The sequence below is a fragment of the Clinocottus analis genome, unplaced genomic scaffold, assembly GCF_023055335.1.
Source record: "Clinocottus analis isolate CAN_PGR_092001 unplaced genomic scaffold, fCliAna1.0.p SCAF_15, whole genome shotgun sequence".
In the NCBI taxonomy this organism is placed as follows: Eukaryota; Metazoa; Chordata; class Actinopteri; order Perciformes; family Cottidae; genus Clinocottus; species Clinocottus analis.
The window spans coordinates 10,944,645-10,964,445 of NW_027175876.1; the positions used below are offsets into that span (position 1 = coordinate 10,944,645).

The window sequence follows — 19,801 nt, forward strand, 5'->3', positions numbered from 1 at the left end:
ATAAACAATGGGAGCGCTGCAATTAACAGAAGCCAAATTGACATGATTATGTGGAAGTGCACGGTGTTTATCTCTGTGGGGTTGAGAGGAAATGCATGTCGTTTCTTTGACTTTGGAGGTGCATTATGTAAATTCATAAGTGCAGGTGATGTTTTGTTTGATAACAGCTTTGTTTGGTGCACGGCCCCCTGCTAAAATCACACCATTATCATTTTATTAGGTTCATTATGACCATTGTCAAAAATAACAAATAGCAACCATAAAAGTAATCATTGGTCTGGAGTGTTATCTGGATGCAGTTTTTGTTTTACAGATAACAGTACTGGATGTGTAAATCCCCATGAATGCAACATTACCTGATGGTGTTCACCAGCTGGTGAATGTGATATTGGAAACAACCACCAGTCTTAAATATGTTATAAAACACATTTCAATGCCTTTTCCTTAAACACCCACATTTAACACTTTTATTCACACTCAGATAGAACTCACAGAGGAACCAGAGTCCTTTTTATAACTCTGAAATCAAAAGAAAAACATCTTAAACTGGTCAAGTCATGCATTTCTACTGCTTTATATTATTGACGGTGGTCCTCTCCCAAGTGTACAAAGTGTTTGTCCTGCATATATAAACATAATACACTATATATAATTTGTATATCTTGAAATAAATTCGTGGGGCATTGTTTGTTTTCCACACCTCGTTGCTGGCGCGGCTGCAGAATCTGGCTGTTTGCTAATGAGCTCAGAGGATAGAGGTCACACTGGGGCTGCTCAGGGAGTGCAGCATTGAGCTCCAGACTCCAGACCTCAGTAAAGTAGTGAGAGGCCCAACACGCGTTCACACTGCCACTGGTGCATGGGAAGCAAACAAGAGGAGCTAAACATGGACATCTGAACACTAAGACAAGTTAACGTTACCACGAATGATATATTGGCCTTATTTCTGTTCGTGGCAGCTGAAAAAGTAGATCTCACACTGAAATATGGGATATTTTAGTTTATAATATACATTATATTGATACAATGTTCAAGCCTATCCCTTAGGATGACATAATGCAAGACTTAATACAAAATCCACACACATGTATAAACTCTTGTAGCTCTTTGTAGATTATTTACACCACTGTGGAAGTTTTTTTTATATGTTTGAGGGCATCATTTTGTTTTCAAATTTCAATTTCATTGATTGAAGCTATTAACATTGAATGCGTTGAATTTAGTTTGTATTTATTGTTTACAATGAAGAGAAATAAAGACAAGGACTTCCTGTTACTTTGCTTAAATGTTTACACTTACATCATAAGTATCACAGATTAAGTAACTAACTGGTAGCAGGATGACTCTACTCGACTACTATTATTTCTACTCTTAGTGGAAGGGAAAATTTAACTGGTCAAATCATGAAATTGAATTTTCTTTAAATGTTTAACATTCAAACAAGTTACGCACAGTGTCCAGAATCACCTTTACTTTAGATTGCTCTATGCTTGCGTCTGACTTTACTGGTGAGGAAACAGTGGAGTTGAACTAAAAAACCACAATCAGGATTAGATTGACTGTGAAAACACACCAACCAGGAAGGTGTGGTTTATTCTGACTTCATAAAGCAACTTTCCTTAAACAGCTGTCAAGTTCACGTCATATTTTAAAGATGAACGAAGACAGATCTCCTTCAAAATAAAAGCACCTATTTACAAGTAAAAATATAAATTGGTTGATTTCTTCAAAATATCTTTTCAAAATTACAATTGTTTACATTAAAAACTAGAAGGACAGCTAATCATAGAACATCATAAACGAAAGGTTTAGACCAGTAGTTCTTAATCTTTTTCAGTGATGTACCCCATGTTAAATATGTTTTCAGTCAAGTACTCCTGAACAATGCAAATCATTTGTGTTGATATATTATGTAATGCACAGTCATGTGCCATCAGTGTCTGATTTAATATAGAGTATATACAATTATCTTCATGAACGTACACTTATATTTTATTGAATGTGTATTAAATAACTATTTTTAAAGGATTTCTGAATGGATGCTAATTTTGTATATATTTTTTTTACATCTCACATACCCCTTAGAGTGCATTCACGTACCCCCATTTGAGAACCATGATTTGGACTATAATGTGCAAAACATGTTGTTTGTTCAAATAAAATGTGAGAAAATGCTTGACAAGAAAGAAAAAAAAGGAAATACAATACAAAAACTGTCAACTCAAGAGAAAGCCAAAAGAAGCATAACATTTAATTTAGGATTTGGGGGTCACAGGAACAAGTTGATCATTGTATTATTATTCATGCCATAAGCACGACCAGTTTATGAACCAAAACAAGCTGTTCAAAATCAACAAAGAAAAAAAAAAAGTTTTTCTACTTTAAATGTTGCATTTTTCATATTTTTTCGTAGTTCGTCATAATGAAGTTTGACTTTGTTTATTTGACGTGGACATCACAGTGACATTCTAATTTATACATCGATGCATACAAAACCAGATGCGCTATGTTGAGTATCTATAGTGAAACGACAATTTACAACACCTATCCACAGGAGGCTTTTTTATTTATATATAATGAAATGTGATAAAAAATAGAATAAAACGAGAACACATCCACAGATACATACACATATAAATACACAAAGTAAACCTTTATTAAAAACATTAAAATGTTGTTGTACCAACGCAGATGAACGATTCCGAAAACAAAACCAGCGAAGCTGTGCGTGCGGATGTATTTTATTTTGAAAGCCCTTACAGGACCGTGTGCACCTCACGCTGTCTGACTTGACGTCATTTCCCATAGCGCAGCTGCTGGCTTGTCTGCGGGCTGACAGCAACAGCCGTGTGAGTCTTATATGAACGTAATCTTCCTGTCGGTGACTGTACTCGGTGTTGGGCCTTCCTGCGGGTCACAGCAGCTCCCCAAACTCTTTCTTTCACACTTTCCCGGCACGTGACACCGCAGCAGGACTTCATATTGGCAAACTTTGAGCGCAACTGGTGTTTGCGGAGCAACTAGGTAAGAATACCTCCCACGTTTGTGCCATTTTTACCTCTTCGTGTTTGTGGTAAAGCAGACGATGTGCAGCTCTGCGGACTGAACTGCTGACTGTCACTGATTTATGACTACTGTGTATGCTGCAAGCAACAAGTAGGAGGCCTGTAACTGTGTGTGTGAGTGTGACAAATGCCAGATGCACTTGGACTGCTGGGTTAATAGGTGACAGAATAATAAGCTCCAGCAAGAAGTCATAGTGAGATTTGATTCAATCATTTCTAGGTTTAAACTGGAAAGATGCTGCTGATCATACATGTACCACACGCTTTTTTTTTTTTTTTTAATTTTTTTTTACATCTGTAACATCTTAGGCTGTATCCATAGCCACACTTGGATTTCCATATGAATCCACATCTGATGTGTGAGTCTGTTGTGTGGTCTGGGATTCGGGCGTTTACATTGTAAAGTGTGTGATGTGAATATTCGCCTCCTTCAGACAGTACTCGTCTCTGTGTAAACAGGCAGCAGCGATGCAGAGCTCTCTCAAAGAATCTCCCTGCTTTGAACTTTGCATCTGGTGTTGCTGACTGCAACAATCTCCACTTCAAACATTGCTTAATTGTTTTTTTCTTTTTAAATTGCTCTCTTATAATTATAAACATATCTATTTGTTTAAGACTTTGACTGTGAATATCTTACAGAGTTAGGTGCGCCAGGAAATTAATATTTTAATTGAGTGTATTGAGTGAGAACATTTTGATTGTCAACTTTGTTTGTATTAGGAACATCCTTTATTGTGTAGCGCAGTACAGTAAATGCTTTCTTGTCCCAAACACACACATGCAGCCACTACTGGTTTGTTACTTAACCTCTCACCCATCTATCACACAGCTTGTCATGTTTAACACTCACATTTAATTTGTTTTAAAGCACCTGCAGTAGATGTAAAGCTGACATCTCGTGCTGTCAAACTGAGGTTTTTACTACAGCGGAGCAACATTTTGACAAGATTGTTCACATTCCCTGGCGTTCATAACCCCTCTCACTCCTCACTGTATACAGTGAGATACGGCTTCTTTCTGCAGAGCTGCGTTCACATCCGTTTCCGCTTGACTTTAGGGAGGCAGGGAGGCTTTAGTATGGGAATATGGGAAGCGACATGGCCTTGGGCTTTTGTGTAAAAGGCATGCACTTCTGGCTGATGACCAAGAACCGTACTGCTACAGACTGAGTTTGGCTTTGACCTTTGTGTGTGCTTTTGGGGGATACATGCTTGGCGCATATCTGTGTGTGTCATAATGCATGTTTACACTGTGTGTGTGTGTGTGTGTGTGTGTGTGCGTGTGCGTGCATGCATGCATCAGTTATAAGCTGCATGACTCTTTCCCAACTGTTTGCATAACGAGGTTACCTGCCCTAAAAAGCCAAAACACTCTAGCTGCATATTTGTTGGGAGCAGATTTTTCAATTTTGATGCTCAGCCACCTTAATTATTGAGTTTTCTCATATTGCATGAACGAGACGGAAGCTCAATTTAATTATATGGAAATAACAAAGCAACAGTGGACAGACCACGAGAAGGTAATAAGTCTATTTTTGGAGAGCGGCACTAATTCCTCTGACTCTTGAGCTCAAGTGATTTGATGATGCCTTTTGAAATCACATGTTTAAATATATTTAATTAAAGACAAGACTGCAATAAAGAAATTCATTAGTTCGAATAGATGGGAAACTTGAAGAAGCAAGGACACATTTTCTTTGTAGGTATGTTATTTTCTGCACCCTTTAGATTGCCCCCTATGCAGTTTATAGCCTAGTTAAATATTGCTATAAGCAAGGTGATTATAATCAGCCTGACAAGACAATGTAAGTATTTACAGATTAGAAATCTCATGCACGTACTTCAACGTGTTACTTTATATTCCAGCAGTTCCTGCTCTCTGCCGTTTGATGCTCAATAGAGAGCAGCGTACAATCCTGCAGGGACACTAACGTGGATGCTCTGGACTGTTTGCGTGTTGTATTTCTGTGGGATGGATAGAAGTGAGAGGTCTTCTTTTCATCAGTAAAATTGTCACTGATACAACTTCCAGCTCCAGTTTCACCTTAACCAAATATCTTGACCTGTGCATTCTGCGTGACAGCCCTGTGAGCTGGTGATGCTGCACACCTCTCCACCGAGACCTTCAAAGCGTCCACCTTCAAACCTTATTAATAAAGCAACAGTGGAGTACCATTTACTGCTTATCATTTATTGTCTGCGTGGAGCAGGGAGGTTTTCTCTCACAATTAGCTGCCAGCTGCTGGAGCGTGTGACAGTGGAGCGGTTTGAAGGCTAGGTCAAAGCTTCAAAGGAAACTCTTCCACATCTGCTTTTACCCCCAAATGGTAACTGAAGCAACCAACAATTGCCACAATCTCTTTTTTTTCCTGTTCTCTTTCAGTGACTCATTTGTTTTAGGAGTCAGATCATTGGCAGCAGACACAAGGCCATTGGAAAGTCAGGGACACGAAACAGCGCTGTTCACTTTTTTTATGCGTTCAGCAGCCTGTGACCCGTCGCTATTTACAATATCCTCACGACTGTAATAACATTTTAATTTCTGTTTGGGTATAATTGATGGTAGGGCTGCATATTTTGATAAGACGGCGTATTACTTCATCTCATTCATCATTTTCCACGATGCGAGCAGAAACAGATGAGCTGGCACGCGGTGGTATTAAACCTCAAACGGAGAATACCTCGAACTCATTGATTTCCTGGCTTCTCATCAGTCTCGAGGAGTTAGGTAAGAATGGATCAACCCAAAGAAGACGGAGGTAAAGCCATCCTCCTCCTGCCAAGACACACTCTGCATTATCAGCCAGAAACGGATCGTTTGTCAAACCAAACGCTCTTTAGAAGAAATAAAATGATCTGTTGCCTTGAAGCTGTTGTAACAGCTGAGAGTAAAGTACTTCCAAACTGCGTGGAGGCTAACGTGTCTGAAACATCACAAAGTCAATAAGCAAATAGCTGTAAAAACATCATTTTTAGTTGAATATTTATTCATTATTACGGCAAATTCAAAATACATTTTCACCTTTTTGTGGAAACGCTAACATAAGGGTTTCAATATGATGACTGACACCTCTATATCTATAGCGGGAATATCGGAAAGAGAATATTTGACACTTTTGTCCACAGGGAACGCCAACATCAACACAAAGTGAAAGCTCCTTGGAGGAGCTTTAAATGACAAGTTTAAAGTTTGTACGAGTACATAAAGTAAGTGAGACATTCAGCTCGTGTCTCTGTAGATGCAGACCCGTCTGTGAAGAGTCCACACTTCCACAAAGGAAGCAAAGGCTTCAGGGGAAACATGTGTCTTCCTACAATCCCTCGGTTTCTCATTCTCGACACAAACATGCAGTCGTAGAATATTGGAAGATTTATGCCCAGTTTTAATATTTCATTTAGCTTGTCATGACTTTGACAAACAGTTACTCAAGAAGTCGCAGCCAGCTGGTGAACATGAAATAGCTGCACGGCTGTTGACCATGAAAGTGACGATCAGTACACTGAAATGACTCCATTTCCCAAAGCGCTCCCACAGCTGTACGAGAGATTCCTCCGATAACATTTTAATGTGATATCATAAAATATTATAGTGCCGATTTTTACACGGTAACAAACGTATTTAACGGTCACCTGTGCTTGTTGCAACGCTGAGTTTGATATCCGCCAGCGGTCAGCAGAGCTCATTTTACGCTCGCTGCGCGAGACTTCAGCTGCTCTTTATGGGTTATGGAGTTTTGTTGGCGAGCAAAACCAAAAGCGTCTCAGACAGTTGGGAGATTAATGGACCGTTTTTCTTGTCGGTTAAGAATGACTTCGTACCAGAAAGGTGGAGACAGTGTGTCCCAACTTCCACTGAAGACGAGTCCTGCCACCCAGGAATGATTAACTCTCTGTGTGTGTGTGTGTGTGTGTGTGTGTGTGTGTGTGTGTGTGTGTGTGTGTGTGGTATTGATCTGCAAGCTCTGTCTACAGTACCAAATAAATCCTGATTTCCTCTGCAATTCTACAAAACCACCTGTCAGCAATATTATTATCTTAATCCAACTGGAAGCGAGCAGCTTTACTTCACATCTCAGTGTTTGTTTGTCCTGCTCGTCTGAATAATGAACATAATCAGTTTTACTTGAAAACATTATTACTGTGGGATTGGAGAACAGCAATTTAAATGTCAATGACATTTTCTGAAGGTTTTCAACCACAGAGGCAGAAACGGTGAAACCAAAATGCCAAAAAAAAATAATCTTTTTTTGATTGAGATTGTTGGTTGTTTTGAATCGACTTTTTTGTTTATGCCTAATGCAAGGTCTTGATTTGTCCTGTATTTTCAAGAACTACACTTCTAGGAAAAAGGAAATCCTCAACGTACAACATAATTTATGTTTTTGTAAAATAAGGACAACCCCAAATGTTTAGTAAATTTTATGAATGAAAGTATGAAAAAAAATGAATACACACATTGGACCAAATGTCATTATGATGAAAAATACTTTTTATTTACTAAAATCTATTAAAATGTTTTATATTTGTGAAAATATCCGCTGGAGTCTGTGATATAAAAGCATTAATAAAAATCCAAGGTTCTTCTTCCAGAGCTTTTAACTATCACATGGCTATCTCCAGCAAATAGATCACATTATTCACGTGATGAGAACACAAGTGGTCATACCTGTCATACCATACTGCTTTCTTTCTTCTGTTTCTTTTGGAAACGTCTGACGCAGACACATTTCCCCATTGCACTTTACTAGCAGCAGCTAAAAACTACTGTTTCTCTCCTCATCTTGCAGGTGGATAGCACTCGATGATGTGGGATGGCTGGACAGAGGCTGAGCACTGAACATCTTCCCTCCGCTGGGGTGGGGGAGGGTGGGTGGTGGGTTGGGCGGACTGTGTTCACTACCCTCTGGATCATCTGATATCAGTTTGAGGATGTGATCCATCTCGCATTTTACGGTGAGCAGAGTCAAATCAGTGGGTCGTCCATCAGGCAAACTCTTTTGGAGTCATCCATCGTTCTGGGAGTCTATGACGTGAGCTCATGAGAAACAGTAGACAACCACGCCCTGTGTAGGAAGATCTGCCGGTCTTCACTTTCATATCTCAAGGTCTGTGAACTCGCCACCAGCAGAAAACTCCGCCCGAGGCTCATATTCTTTGTTGAGGATGCGTGAAGCGCGGAGACACCGAGACCGCCTATAGTTGCGATGGCCGCCGCCGCCTCATCTCCAGAAAAGGATCGACCCCTCCTCCAGCTCCAGGAGGTGGACTCCAGTCGAATTGGCTGTCGCGTCCTTCCTTCGTTCCTCAACTCCTCCTCTCCCGGCTTTTCCCTGGAAGCGAGCCAGCCCATCTGCATCCCCTCCCCTTACACCGACCTCGGCCACGACTTCGCCGCCATACCTTTCTACAGTCCAACTATCTTCACCTATGCCAGTCCGGGCATGTCAGACTGCTCCTCGGTCCATCGGTCACTAAGCCCGGCCTTGTTCTGGCCCAGCCACGGCCACGTGGGGCCCTCCATCCCTCTGCACCACTCCCAGACTCGGCCTCAGCACGGGCAGCCGATCCAGAGTCCGTGGGTGGAGCTGACGCAGCGGGACACTGTTTTAACAACAAGGTGGGATGCTGCATCACGCCGTCACCCATCACCCAGACTCACCCGTCTGTAGCACAGCGGCAACTCATGAGCATTTCAAACAATCACTTGTCCTGTTAATTGTTTTATCGAACAACAATCCCCCAACATATTACATTTACAATGACCTCTAACGAAAAGCAACTGTAACAGCTAACGGAGACTTTCAAATGCATCTCAACTTACTAATTGATTCTAAAAATTGTTGAATAAGTACTATTAACCGACTGATGGATGAATAGACTCATTTTTTCAGCCCCAGTCAGTATTCACAGTTGCATTCTTCAAACAGAATGATAATCGTCATGAAAATGATCATTTGTCCGGTCTTTTGCAATTATTGTTCACAGCTGTATTCCTCTTGAAGGCACCAAGATTTTAGTATTACATGATAAAGGTACTTGTGGAAGTTTCATGGCAATATTGGTTAGATGGCTCTCCCTTGTCACCTGTTGGGTCGAAGCGATTTTGAGCTCCATACCGTGACAAGTTAAATATCTCACCAACATCCTGCAGAGATACCTGCGAGTCTACTCGGTGAGCAAATGGAGTAACATCAGGCAGGATAATAAACCCAAAGATGAGTGAGAGGAACTAGGAGGTCACCAGGAGTTCAGTCATGTCACTGAAACAACCTGCTTGTCTGCAAATGATGACTGAAACTTCTCTGTTAGTAAGAGTGTGAGGAGGCGTTCTCAGGAGAGCGAGGACGGCGTGGGGTCCTCCGGCGGGAAGGCGGACCTCCACTACTGCGCCGTGTGTCACGACTACGCCTCCGGCTACCACTACGGCGTCTGGTCGTGTGAGGGCTGCAAGGCCTTCTTCAAGAGGAGCATCCAAGGTGAGACGCGGAGAGAGTCAGCGTCTCCAACCGCGTCGCCGGGAGAAATGTGGATATTGTGCATTTCTGCAAACCCGAGCGATGCGTAGGTTGGTTTCCAAATCAATAACACGTTTTCAGATTTCACATCGGCCAAATCTTAACAGATGTTGAAAATGTGAGAGACGTGTTGTGATAAATTTAACAATTTTGCTCCTTTTTTTACTTGTAAATCTCTGTGGTTAAGATGGACGTCCAAGAAGATCTGAGGATGTAAAAAAAAAACGCCAGATGAAGACAGATAATCTTTTAAAAGCACCAAAACATCAGGGCACATGTGGCCATAGCCAGATGGAGGAATGGGGCGTGAAAACCGTTTTGATTCCCTATCGCGTGTACTCCCCGTTATCGAGTGAATGGGTTGTCGTGCAATATGTTGTTGGTAATCGTTTCCCCCTCTAGATAATCGTGATGACTTTGTTGATTCCTCAACTTCCCCTTTAGCATCACCATGAGGTCAACATTTTCAATTGACTTTAGTTTTAATTTGGTGCTATTGAACACATCGTGCTAAACTAAGATGCTCAACATGGCTGTAGATTTGTGGTAAATTCTCAAACTGTGATACAAGAACTTGCATCATTAACATGAGAATGCAATACTTGCACATGGTAGTACAGTTGTGATCCATATTCATGAGCTCATACAAGAGTTGAATTACATTACAAATGCCAGCACGTTCTAGCTGGTGTTCATTTTGCAGAGCTCTACTAGAATTAAGGAAAATATTTCAATGTACACGTCTGTCTGGTCCTCAAAATGCATTTATTTTCCTCAAATGTTTTCCTCTTCCTGTTGTTGTCTCAGGACACAATGACTACATCTGTCCAGCAACCAATCAATGCACAATAGACAAGAACCGCCGCAAGAGCTGCCAGGCTTGTCGCCTTCGCAAATGCTGTGAAGTTGGCATGACCAAGTGTGGTAAGTGTCTTTTTATATTCTCTTATTTCTTATTTCGGTCCCACAAAGAACATATGTCATATGTGGGTTATAAGCCGGTACTTTGACCCGTGCGGTTGCAGAGACATACATAATTCACGTCAAATATTCCCCAATCCCCTCCACAAGTGTTCTCGCTGTAAAACAGGATCCTCACAGCAGCAGCAGCAGCTCGCGAGCTAACTGGCGCTCGCAGTTAGCTCGTGAGCTAGCGTTGACCTGGAGTATAACCCGAATTTTACAGTATTTTTGCAGCTTTATGAATCTTTGTGGTGCGTATCGACTCAATAAATAAATGTTCCACGAAAGCAGCTGTTTCACAACCAAAAAACCCTTTAAAAAAAACAAACAAACAGTGTTCACCACCTGCTTAGCTTCAAACAGCAGTCAGACCGAGTTGGCAACTAGCTTGTGAACATTGTGGAGCGTTTAGCAGCTTTTAGCTTGAGAGCCAGATATCATTGGCAGCTGTTTTTGGTCTCTTGGGGGAACTGAGGAGACCAAAAAAACAGAGCTGCGGATGATAAAGCTCCACAAATATAGGCGGTATTAATAAGCAACTGTTCGTCTTACTGTGATGAGATGTCAGAGTTTTTTTTCCCCAAAAAACAGAATCACAATAGTCATATTTCTCGAACAGAATGGATGGTAAAATATGTCCAGCACACTTGTAAAAAGCTTGTTTTTTTGTCTCAGGTATGCGAAAGGAGCGTGGAAACAGCAGGAACCCCCAGGCGAGGCGAGTGCCCCATATGTCCTCACAGGGCAGAACCAACGGGCCAAAGACGTCGGCCGGACCGTCGGTCAGTTTGTTGAACCAGCCCCACCCTCCTGCACTCACCCCAGAACAGCTGATTGGGCGGATAATGGAGGCGGAGCCGCCCGAGATCTACCTCATGAATGACATGAAGAGGCCGCTGACTGAAGCAAACGTCATGATGTCGCTCACCAACCTGGCGGATAAGGAGCTGGTTCACATGATCAGCTGGGCCAAGAAGATTCCAGGTGTGTGTCTGGGAACCTTTAAATAGCCGTTAAAGGACCTTACATCCGTTAAGCAGATGTTTTTGTCCAAGAGCCACTTCCACTAAGTGAACCCATGGAGGATCACAATCTGAGATATTATGAAAATAGGACCACAGTCCTCAGTGACACCTTTTTCTTGTGCTTTCCTCCTAACTTTTATAATGAAATGCATGGTGTTCACCCTTTTTCCTTTACACCGTAGGGCTTCGCATTACTTGTCAATTTGCATGTTGTATATCATCAGCTTTATCCGTATTCGTCGGTCACAGCAATTGGATGCTGCGCCCCAAGAAATTGAACAGGCGCAGGGGTCAAAGGTGAATAGCAAAACAAATTTTGATAATTTCAGTTTAAGATTACGATGCAGTGTAAGAGACAATTGCTCCTCTGATATTTAGATAACGATCTTTTTGAACACCTTGCAGAGCAGTTCAGTCAGCTGCACACCTGAGTTAACGCCTGTGTCTTGGCCAGCCGCTGTAATTGTCTCTGCTTCATTCAGCATGGGAGTCCAGTCTGGGTTGATTGATTCAGACTGCTTTTCTGCACAGTATGAATGTTTGAAACCAAATGGAAAAAGCTGTGACTTCAGGCAAATTTCAGCCATGGCTTCTCCTCCTTTGCTTCAGGCAGACGCTATGACCCCGAAACCCTTCACCTCACTCTGAGGTGACATGTTTGTGTGCCCCAACTCAACGGAGTCACTCAAAGTATGGCTAAAAAGAGATTACAGCACCGGCCAGACAGTGCAGTGGGGACATTTCCCTTAAAATGTTATCCGTAACTTGATTTTTTTACATACCATTTGATCCTTTTCCTCCAGGGTTTGTGGAGCTCAGCCTTCTGGACCAGGTGCACCTGCTGGAGTGCTGCTGGCTGGAGGTGCTGATGATCGGACTGATGTGGAGGTCAGTGGACCATCCGGGGAAACTTATCTTCTCCCCTGACCTCAGCCTGAGCAGGTACCACCGCCAGCATCTCCTCTATCTGCCGCACAAGCTTGATTTCAAAGGGACAGTTTGGCATCATTACTGTGGATGTTAGGCTGAATGTTCCCCGCATGTATTAAAGCACAATATACACATCTGTATCTCGGTGGACAGAACGCTGACGCTCACTGTGCTGGGATTCCTGTTTTGAGTCTCGTGCTCTCTCACATGCAAATTAAAAGTTTCAACAGAATATATTGCAATTTACATTTTCGACAAGCTGTCATTTCGGGGCTTTGTGCTATATTTATTTATTTATTTATTTTCTCTCGGCAAGTGTCAAACCATACAAGCCGAAACATGCCACTCCATAATTTCTTACTAACGTGTCTTTTGTTCATTTCTAAATAGTAGTTCTTAAACATATGTTGTTCTCGATGCTTAAAAAAAAAACCTCATTTACAGTTTTAACCCGGGAGATTATTCTGAAATCAAACCGTTTTGTTTTACTATCGTTGGCCGTTTATTATTCTACCGGAAGCCATTCAATGTATTTACTCCATACAGTTGTTTTATGCTGAGCGGCAGGGTCCGCCATTACCGCAAAACTAAAATGTATTTCTCCCGCACAACGGATGCAAAGGAAACTCTGCATGCGTGCGCCACATCCTTACTGTTGTATGTCTGACGCAGCAGCTGCTCGAGGAGTGTTTACTTGATGAAACATCACTTGCTGTTACCACAGAAACCACGAGGGTCAGGAAATCCACCGGGACTGAAACTGTAATCATTTTAACAAGGACTCCACTCAAAGTCGGGAATCTTGTTTAATTATGATTGGAAAATAGTATACTGGTGGTTATTGTTGTCTTCCCCTCCCCCCCTCCCCTTCTCAATAATCAGCATCAGTATCTGTCTTAAAAGCTCAGTGCACGATGTGCGCCATCCCCCGTTTATTCAGAATGTAATTAACTGAAATTAAAGATCATCCATCCCACATGCAGTGCAATTCCCGCCACAATGTGATTCGGATCATACTGGTTATAAATAAAGATGTAGCTTCCTTTTTCTTTAATGTTCAAACTGCTCCCTCCTCCACAGCTCCGTCATTTAGAAACTGACTGTAGAAGAGCAGCTCTGCACACAGTCAACGAGAACAACTTCGAAAGTTTCCCGATCCCTCTCGCTCGCGCCACTTTCTTTGTGGCGGCCCGTATAGTCATCATAGCGTACCGTCGATAGAGTGCAACGCATGCTCTGCAGTCAACGGCACATGGAAAAATTGATCTTCCAGTGTAGGTTTTGGTAATTTGCATAAGTAAAAAAAAAAAAAAAAAGATTCCACACAGAAAACGTACTCATTGCAATCAGAAATGTACTTGTGGAAAACTACCAAAATATTATGAGTAAATAGTACTTTAAATATCAGCATAATAAGTCATTTGCATGTGGAGTCCCCACTAGCTGTCACATTACTTTATTATTCGATTAAAAATATGAATGCATCAACATTTTTAGATTTTTTTTTTCTTCTTTTTTTTAGCATTTCTGCTTTAATAATGAGAGACAAAGACGGGAAAGTCTGGGGAGAGAGACGGCCCTGAGCTCCCATGGCACCGGGAGCATTATTATTCTTTTTGGCCCTCATGACATTGTATGCAAGATTAATTTTGAAAAGTAACTGGTAACTAAAGCTGTCTGCTAAAAGCAGAATAGTTCCTTCTGAAATGTAGAGGAGTAAAAGTACTTTCCACCACTGGACCTTCTGCTATTTGTGCAACTTCCAGTTAGGTGTGAATAAAACTTTCAAACGATCCAGACAAGAATTTATTCATTTCCCTTTCCACAAACTGTTAAACAAGCTCCGCTTCATTGCTATCTGTTGGATCTCGGTGGGAGTTAAACACATGCGGCATTCTTGTGAAAACGTCACAAGATTTCTGCCTAATTTCCTAAAAGGCAGAAATAAAAGAGCGGTTTCTGTGTCTTCACATGGTAGAGAAGAGGGGAACTGTGTCCAGGGCCTCTCGGAGATCTTTGATATGCTGATAGCTGCCACGTCCAGGGTGAGAGAACTCAAGCTCCAGAGAGAGGAGTACGTCTGCCTCAAGGCCATGATCCTCCTCAACTCCAGTAAGTGTGTGTGTGCGTGCGCGTGTGTGTTTGTTTGCACGTACATACACTTACAAAGCTTCTTGTTTGCGAAGCCGATGTCCTCTCTGTGCGTAAGTGAGACAAAGAGTTGTACGTTTGTGTCTGTGCTGCTCCACAACGCGTCTGATTGGTGCCTCAGCATGTGATCCTGTCGGTGCGTGAGTCGACACAAGGTTGGCAAGGGGACCAGCTAAATAACTTACCAGTGAAAACCCTAATGGGAACACTCTGTATGCTCTCACTGGTCCTGCTGAATGCTCAGAGCAACAGACAGTGCCTCTTTGAGGATGAACAAGGTCAGAGCCTCTCCGGTGAGCAGCTATTCCGAGGAGTAATTATCGTCTGACTAATGTTTCTGTTTTTCTTTTAATTCCCTGAACCAGTCGAACGGCGCTCCTATTTTTTTTTGCACCAAACTCTCTTCCATTTCAGCTTTTTTATGGGTTTGAGCATTTGTGTATTAGAAGGACGTCAAAAAAAAAAAAGGAATCTCTGACACCAAACCTTTTAAGAAAATTGAAAGGTTGGAAAGTGCTTTGCAGCTTATACAGTAGTTTAAACCAGATGTATCGCACAATAAAGGCTTTGACTAAAATGAAGGTTAAATATAACAACTACAGATCATAAAAGAAGTCAGACGCGTATATTGGAAGCTAAATGGCCTCCTCACAGCACCATCATCCTCGTCAGCGCATTGCCGGTTAGTCGAATCCAACATGTCCGCCTTCCCCGCGTGTTACCAGACATGTGCCTCAGCTCGTCGGACGGCAGCGAGGAGCTGCAGAGTCGCTCCAAGCTGCTGCGTCTCCTGGACGCTGTGACGGACGCTCTGGTGTGGGCCATCGCGAAAACCGGCCTCACCTTCCGCCAGCAGTACACCCGCCTCGCCCACCTGCTGATGATGCTGTCGCACATCCGCCACGCCAGGTAAGAGGACCCCATGTGGGGGATGTTCTCGGGGGCTAATTTACGAATGGATGTGTTGATTCACTTGCCTAGTCCCGTTTGAGTAGGATGCTGACATTGTGCACTATTATTAAACAAAGCGCTGCTCACGTGTGACTCTCCATCGTCATCTTGACCCAATATGTGGTCTGAAGTCATTCAGCTCCCGCCTTCACTACTCTCTTCTTCTTCTTCTTCTTCTTTCCAAACGCGCAGCAACAAAGGCATGGACCACCTCCACTGCATGAAAATGAAGAACATGGTGCCGTTGTATGACCTGTTGCTGGAGATGCTGGACGCCCACATCATGCACGGCTCCCGTCTGCCCCGCAGGCCTTCCCAGCAGGAGCCCGGCAGCCAGATGCAGGTTCCCGCTCGGCCACACGGCCCCAGCGGCGGCCCCTCGAATACCTGGCCTCCCAGCAGCGCCGGGAGCGGAGGGGAACCGAAGTAGTGGGACGCGACGAGTCGTCACCGCTTTGCACAGAACGTAATCCACGAGACGGATGAGACATTTTGCTGGAACGTTTGGCTGAACTCTGTGAACTCAGAAAGGGGAAAGTGAAGCTTTGAGACACTAATCATGAGTGGATTTTTGAATCTTTTGATGTTCCGCTGCAGACAGACCAATCTCTCAGTGTTCATAGCCTTATCACTACATTATTGAAGAGTCCGAGTGGAAACAAAGCGTTATTGATTTGGCCAGTAAAAACACTTCTTGCTTAAACAGTCATGTAACTAAATGTTACGTCTATGATTTCATATCGGATCATAATCATATATCCATCGTGCATGCCTGGTACTATTCTGGAGATCCCACAGAGAACGCTGTGTGTAAATAATGACTGAAGAGAAAACAACTGCGCTAATTAAAATTCTGACTTGATTGTAGTATTATTATTTTTTTAATCTTAAGTGAATAAGCCTTTTTATATTTTTTAAAATAAGCTTATTCGCTTACTTGTCGAGAGTTAGATGAGATCAATACCAGTGTCCCATATATGCGATAAATATGTATCGCAGGCAGTTAGCTTAGCATAAAAACTGGAAAAAGGGGGGAAAACAGCTAGCAGTCAGCACCTGAAACATAAACATGCTATATGTTGGTGATTTAATATGTACAAAAGACATAACCAATGTGTCATTTCAGTGCAGATTTAATGAATGAAATCATTAACGGGTTACTGACATATTTGGCATAAACTGATATGAATGGTTTCAATCCTCTCATCTAACTCTTGGCAGGAAATTCAAACAAGTGTCCTGTATGTCGTATTTCTTTAATGCAAAATTGAAACGCAGGTGATGGAAGACGATATAGTTATTTAGTTCGCATTCAACAACTGCGGCTCATGTAAGACTTTTGATAGCATACATGTGGCTCAAATATGGAAAGTGTTGTTGCGCGATACTAAAAATAACTTTGAACTGAGACAACACATTTCAGTTTGGCCGCAGAAAGATTGAAAGAGTAATTGAGAGCTGAAAGCAGCTTTTTCCTGCTCGTTTTGACCACTAGAGGACGCATTACAGCTCATCCTCGCCCGAGGGCCTTCTGCACACGACTCAACGGTTCCTCTCGAGTCCTGGCTTTCTCATCATAGACACACAATTTGTTTTCAGAGAGGAACAAGTATCTAAACCGTTATTGCTCTTACGACAACATTGCACTCCGACCTGTAAAGTTTTGCTTACGGAACAGGGAAAATATTTTTGTATCTTTAAGAAATGTCATTGTAGCGCTTCGACAATCACGATCACAGCAAGAAGAGCGCGTAACATGTAAATCTGTAGACTTTGATTTCTTCTGGTCACGCTCTTTATCCATTCTTGCAAACTGTTTTTTCACTGTGTACTTGGTTGTACTTTATGTTCCCGGACAATATTGTGATAATGTGATAATTAGTTTCTGGTCAAAGGGATCTGGCTGTTCCATCATCAAACATCCTGTCCCGTGTGTTCCACCACGCAGTTTGACCCGACTATGAACGATGTCGTTTTTGTTTTATCTTTATGCATTTATCCATTCTCTCTGTTTCACACCATGAAAGAAGAAAAGGTATTGTACAGCTAATACAAGACAACTATGGTTGGTAAATGTCATTTAAAAACGTACAAACAAGCGGCCCATCTGTTCTCCACTAGTTTATCAAAGATTCAGATGGAAGAGAAACTAAAAGAGCTTTCAACGTTCAGCGATGATTTCAATGATCATTGATGGTTGAAAGCTCCAGGATGAGCTCGTTAGTGGACTCCAAACTACGTTTTTTCTAGATCAAGAATGAACTTAAACCCCAAAAGTGCTCTTACCTAATATTTCTTAGTGAAGTTTTTAATGGTTTTAAAGTGAGTTACTTAATGTGGCTTGACACGTTTAAAAAGGCAATTACCAAACGACTTCATGCCAATCTTTAGTTTTTAAATTGTAGACCCACCAGTGTGCACTGGAGCTGGTTAGCTTAGCATTAGGCTAATCTCTGGAAGCGGGAGAAACGGCAAGCATGACTCCAAATTTAAAAATCAGTTATAAATTTGTATGATGTTTAAATATGTAAATAATTGATTCATGCTACTGTTCTTACTCGTTGTACCACTGGACTAATTTGCCCAAAAGGTGACTCAACGTCATACTACTCACCTGCTGTGTACTTCTACTTCAGAGCAAAACATTGCAGTACTCTTACTGGTTACGTTGCAGATTCATTGACTAAATGAAACAAACTATGATCAATTATTATGCATAAAATAATCCAGCATCATATTATAATTGAAATCTCCGCCTCAAACAGACGTAAGTACAGTGAAGTACATTGATGCCTCTACTTCACCCTTTACTTAAGGTAAACCTTTTAATGCAGGACTTACACTGTGCAGTATTAATACTTTTACTAATATTTCATAGTTTGACTGTCGTAAGAATGTTTTCAGTACCCTAAACAATTAAGTTTAATATGTTTTCAGGGGAGAAAGTATGCAATACACTGATGAGTATTTAGAATGCAGTCGGCTTAGAGGAGACGTTCATGCTTTTACGTCATTAGGGTTGAAATGACAATATTCTGTGAAGAATCACAAATACAACGAATGCAACAAGTTCTGCCCGTAGACTGCAAGTCCAACCTCCAAATATTGAGCTCCAAAAATTGATTACGTCATTTTCGTGCCGGCTTCATTACAGCGACTAAAGCCTATCGAGCTCACTGCCCTCTATTTTCTGTGTTTAAAGCTTTACCTCATAAAAAGGGAATTAAGGGCCGTAACTATTTCCTGGTGGACAACAGCTCGGCGCCAGTACCTTCTAGAAGGAAATGGTTGTGTTCACACTTTAGTTTTATAGAATGAGATATGTGTTATTAATCATAATGAAGCTGTTGGTGGTGCGAGTATTTTTGAGAGTTGTAGAAAGATCAAGATCGTTGTGTTCAGCGAGTTCCAGTCTCATGCTAAGCTAATTTCCTCCAGGCTTTAGCTCCGTGTTGAAGGTACAATCAGTGTTATTGTTCTTCTCATCCGACTGTTGGAAACAATCAAAAGGAGAAAAGTAATTCCTCTGTAAAGCGCTTAGTCACATATTCATTTTAGGAAAATTACACACAAAAAAAACATGTTTTACAGCTATGTCTATGAAACTGCCTTAATTATGTACAGTTGGCTTTATAAAGGGAACAATACAATTGTAAAAGTGTCTTTGATGTAAAAAAAAACAAACATTTGAATTAAAAATAATTCAAGCAGGGACTTGTCACTTTTATACTGTAAAATATTGTGTTTTGTTTTCAATTTATTTGGCTTCCACCTCAATATCAGCTGGAATATGTACACTGGCTTATTAGCTAAAGGATATTTAACATATCTTACCCGTTAGTATCACTGCTGGTATTTGTTTGCTTTACTCCTCCACAAGTGTCAAGATATTCCATGAAACCCATTAAGGCTGCTGGTCTTTGCATTATTAAACTAAAATATTGTCTTTTTTATTGGTCATGATATAAATGCAGTTAAATGATGTCGTTGTTTTAAATTAGTAAAACCTTCAGTAGAGAAACTTTCTTTGGATCCGCAGAGGAACTTTAATGTCTGCGGGAGCTTTATTTTTGAAAGAGGTTTTACAAAACACAATTATAAAGAAAAGCAAAGAAACGTATTTTGAACATTGGAAAAAAGAAACTGAAAGTCAAAGTAGATTACAATGTTATCTGGCCCTAAAAAGAGACTATAAATTGGCA

General features: G+C 41.5%; 1 protein-coding gene across 2 annotated transcripts; it reads left to right on the plus strand.

Annotated features, from left to right (window-relative positions):
• Window positions 1-7,971: 7,971 nt before the first annotated feature.
• Window positions 7,972-19,297, plus strand: esr2a (estrogen receptor 2a). 2 transcript variants are annotated; one of them, XM_068577635.1, is made up of 8 exons: window positions 7,972-8,681; window positions 9,374-9,540; window positions 10,387-10,503; window positions 11,218-11,526; window positions 12,371-12,509; window positions 14,476-14,609; window positions 15,374-15,557; window positions 15,792-19,297. In XM_068577635.1, the coding sequence occupies exons 1-8, from the start codon at window positions 8,269-8,271 to the stop codon at window positions 16,027-16,029; spliced, it is 1,701 nt and encodes a 566-aa protein (XP_068433736.1). In that variant the 5' UTR covers window positions 7,972-8,268; the 3' UTR covers window positions 16,030-19,297. The 2 variants fall into 2 exon arrangements, with proteins under 2 accessions (XP_068433736.1, XP_068433737.1); XM_068577636.1 differs by having other exon boundaries at window positions 12,371-12,455.
• Window positions 19,298-19,801: the final 504 nt, after the last annotated feature.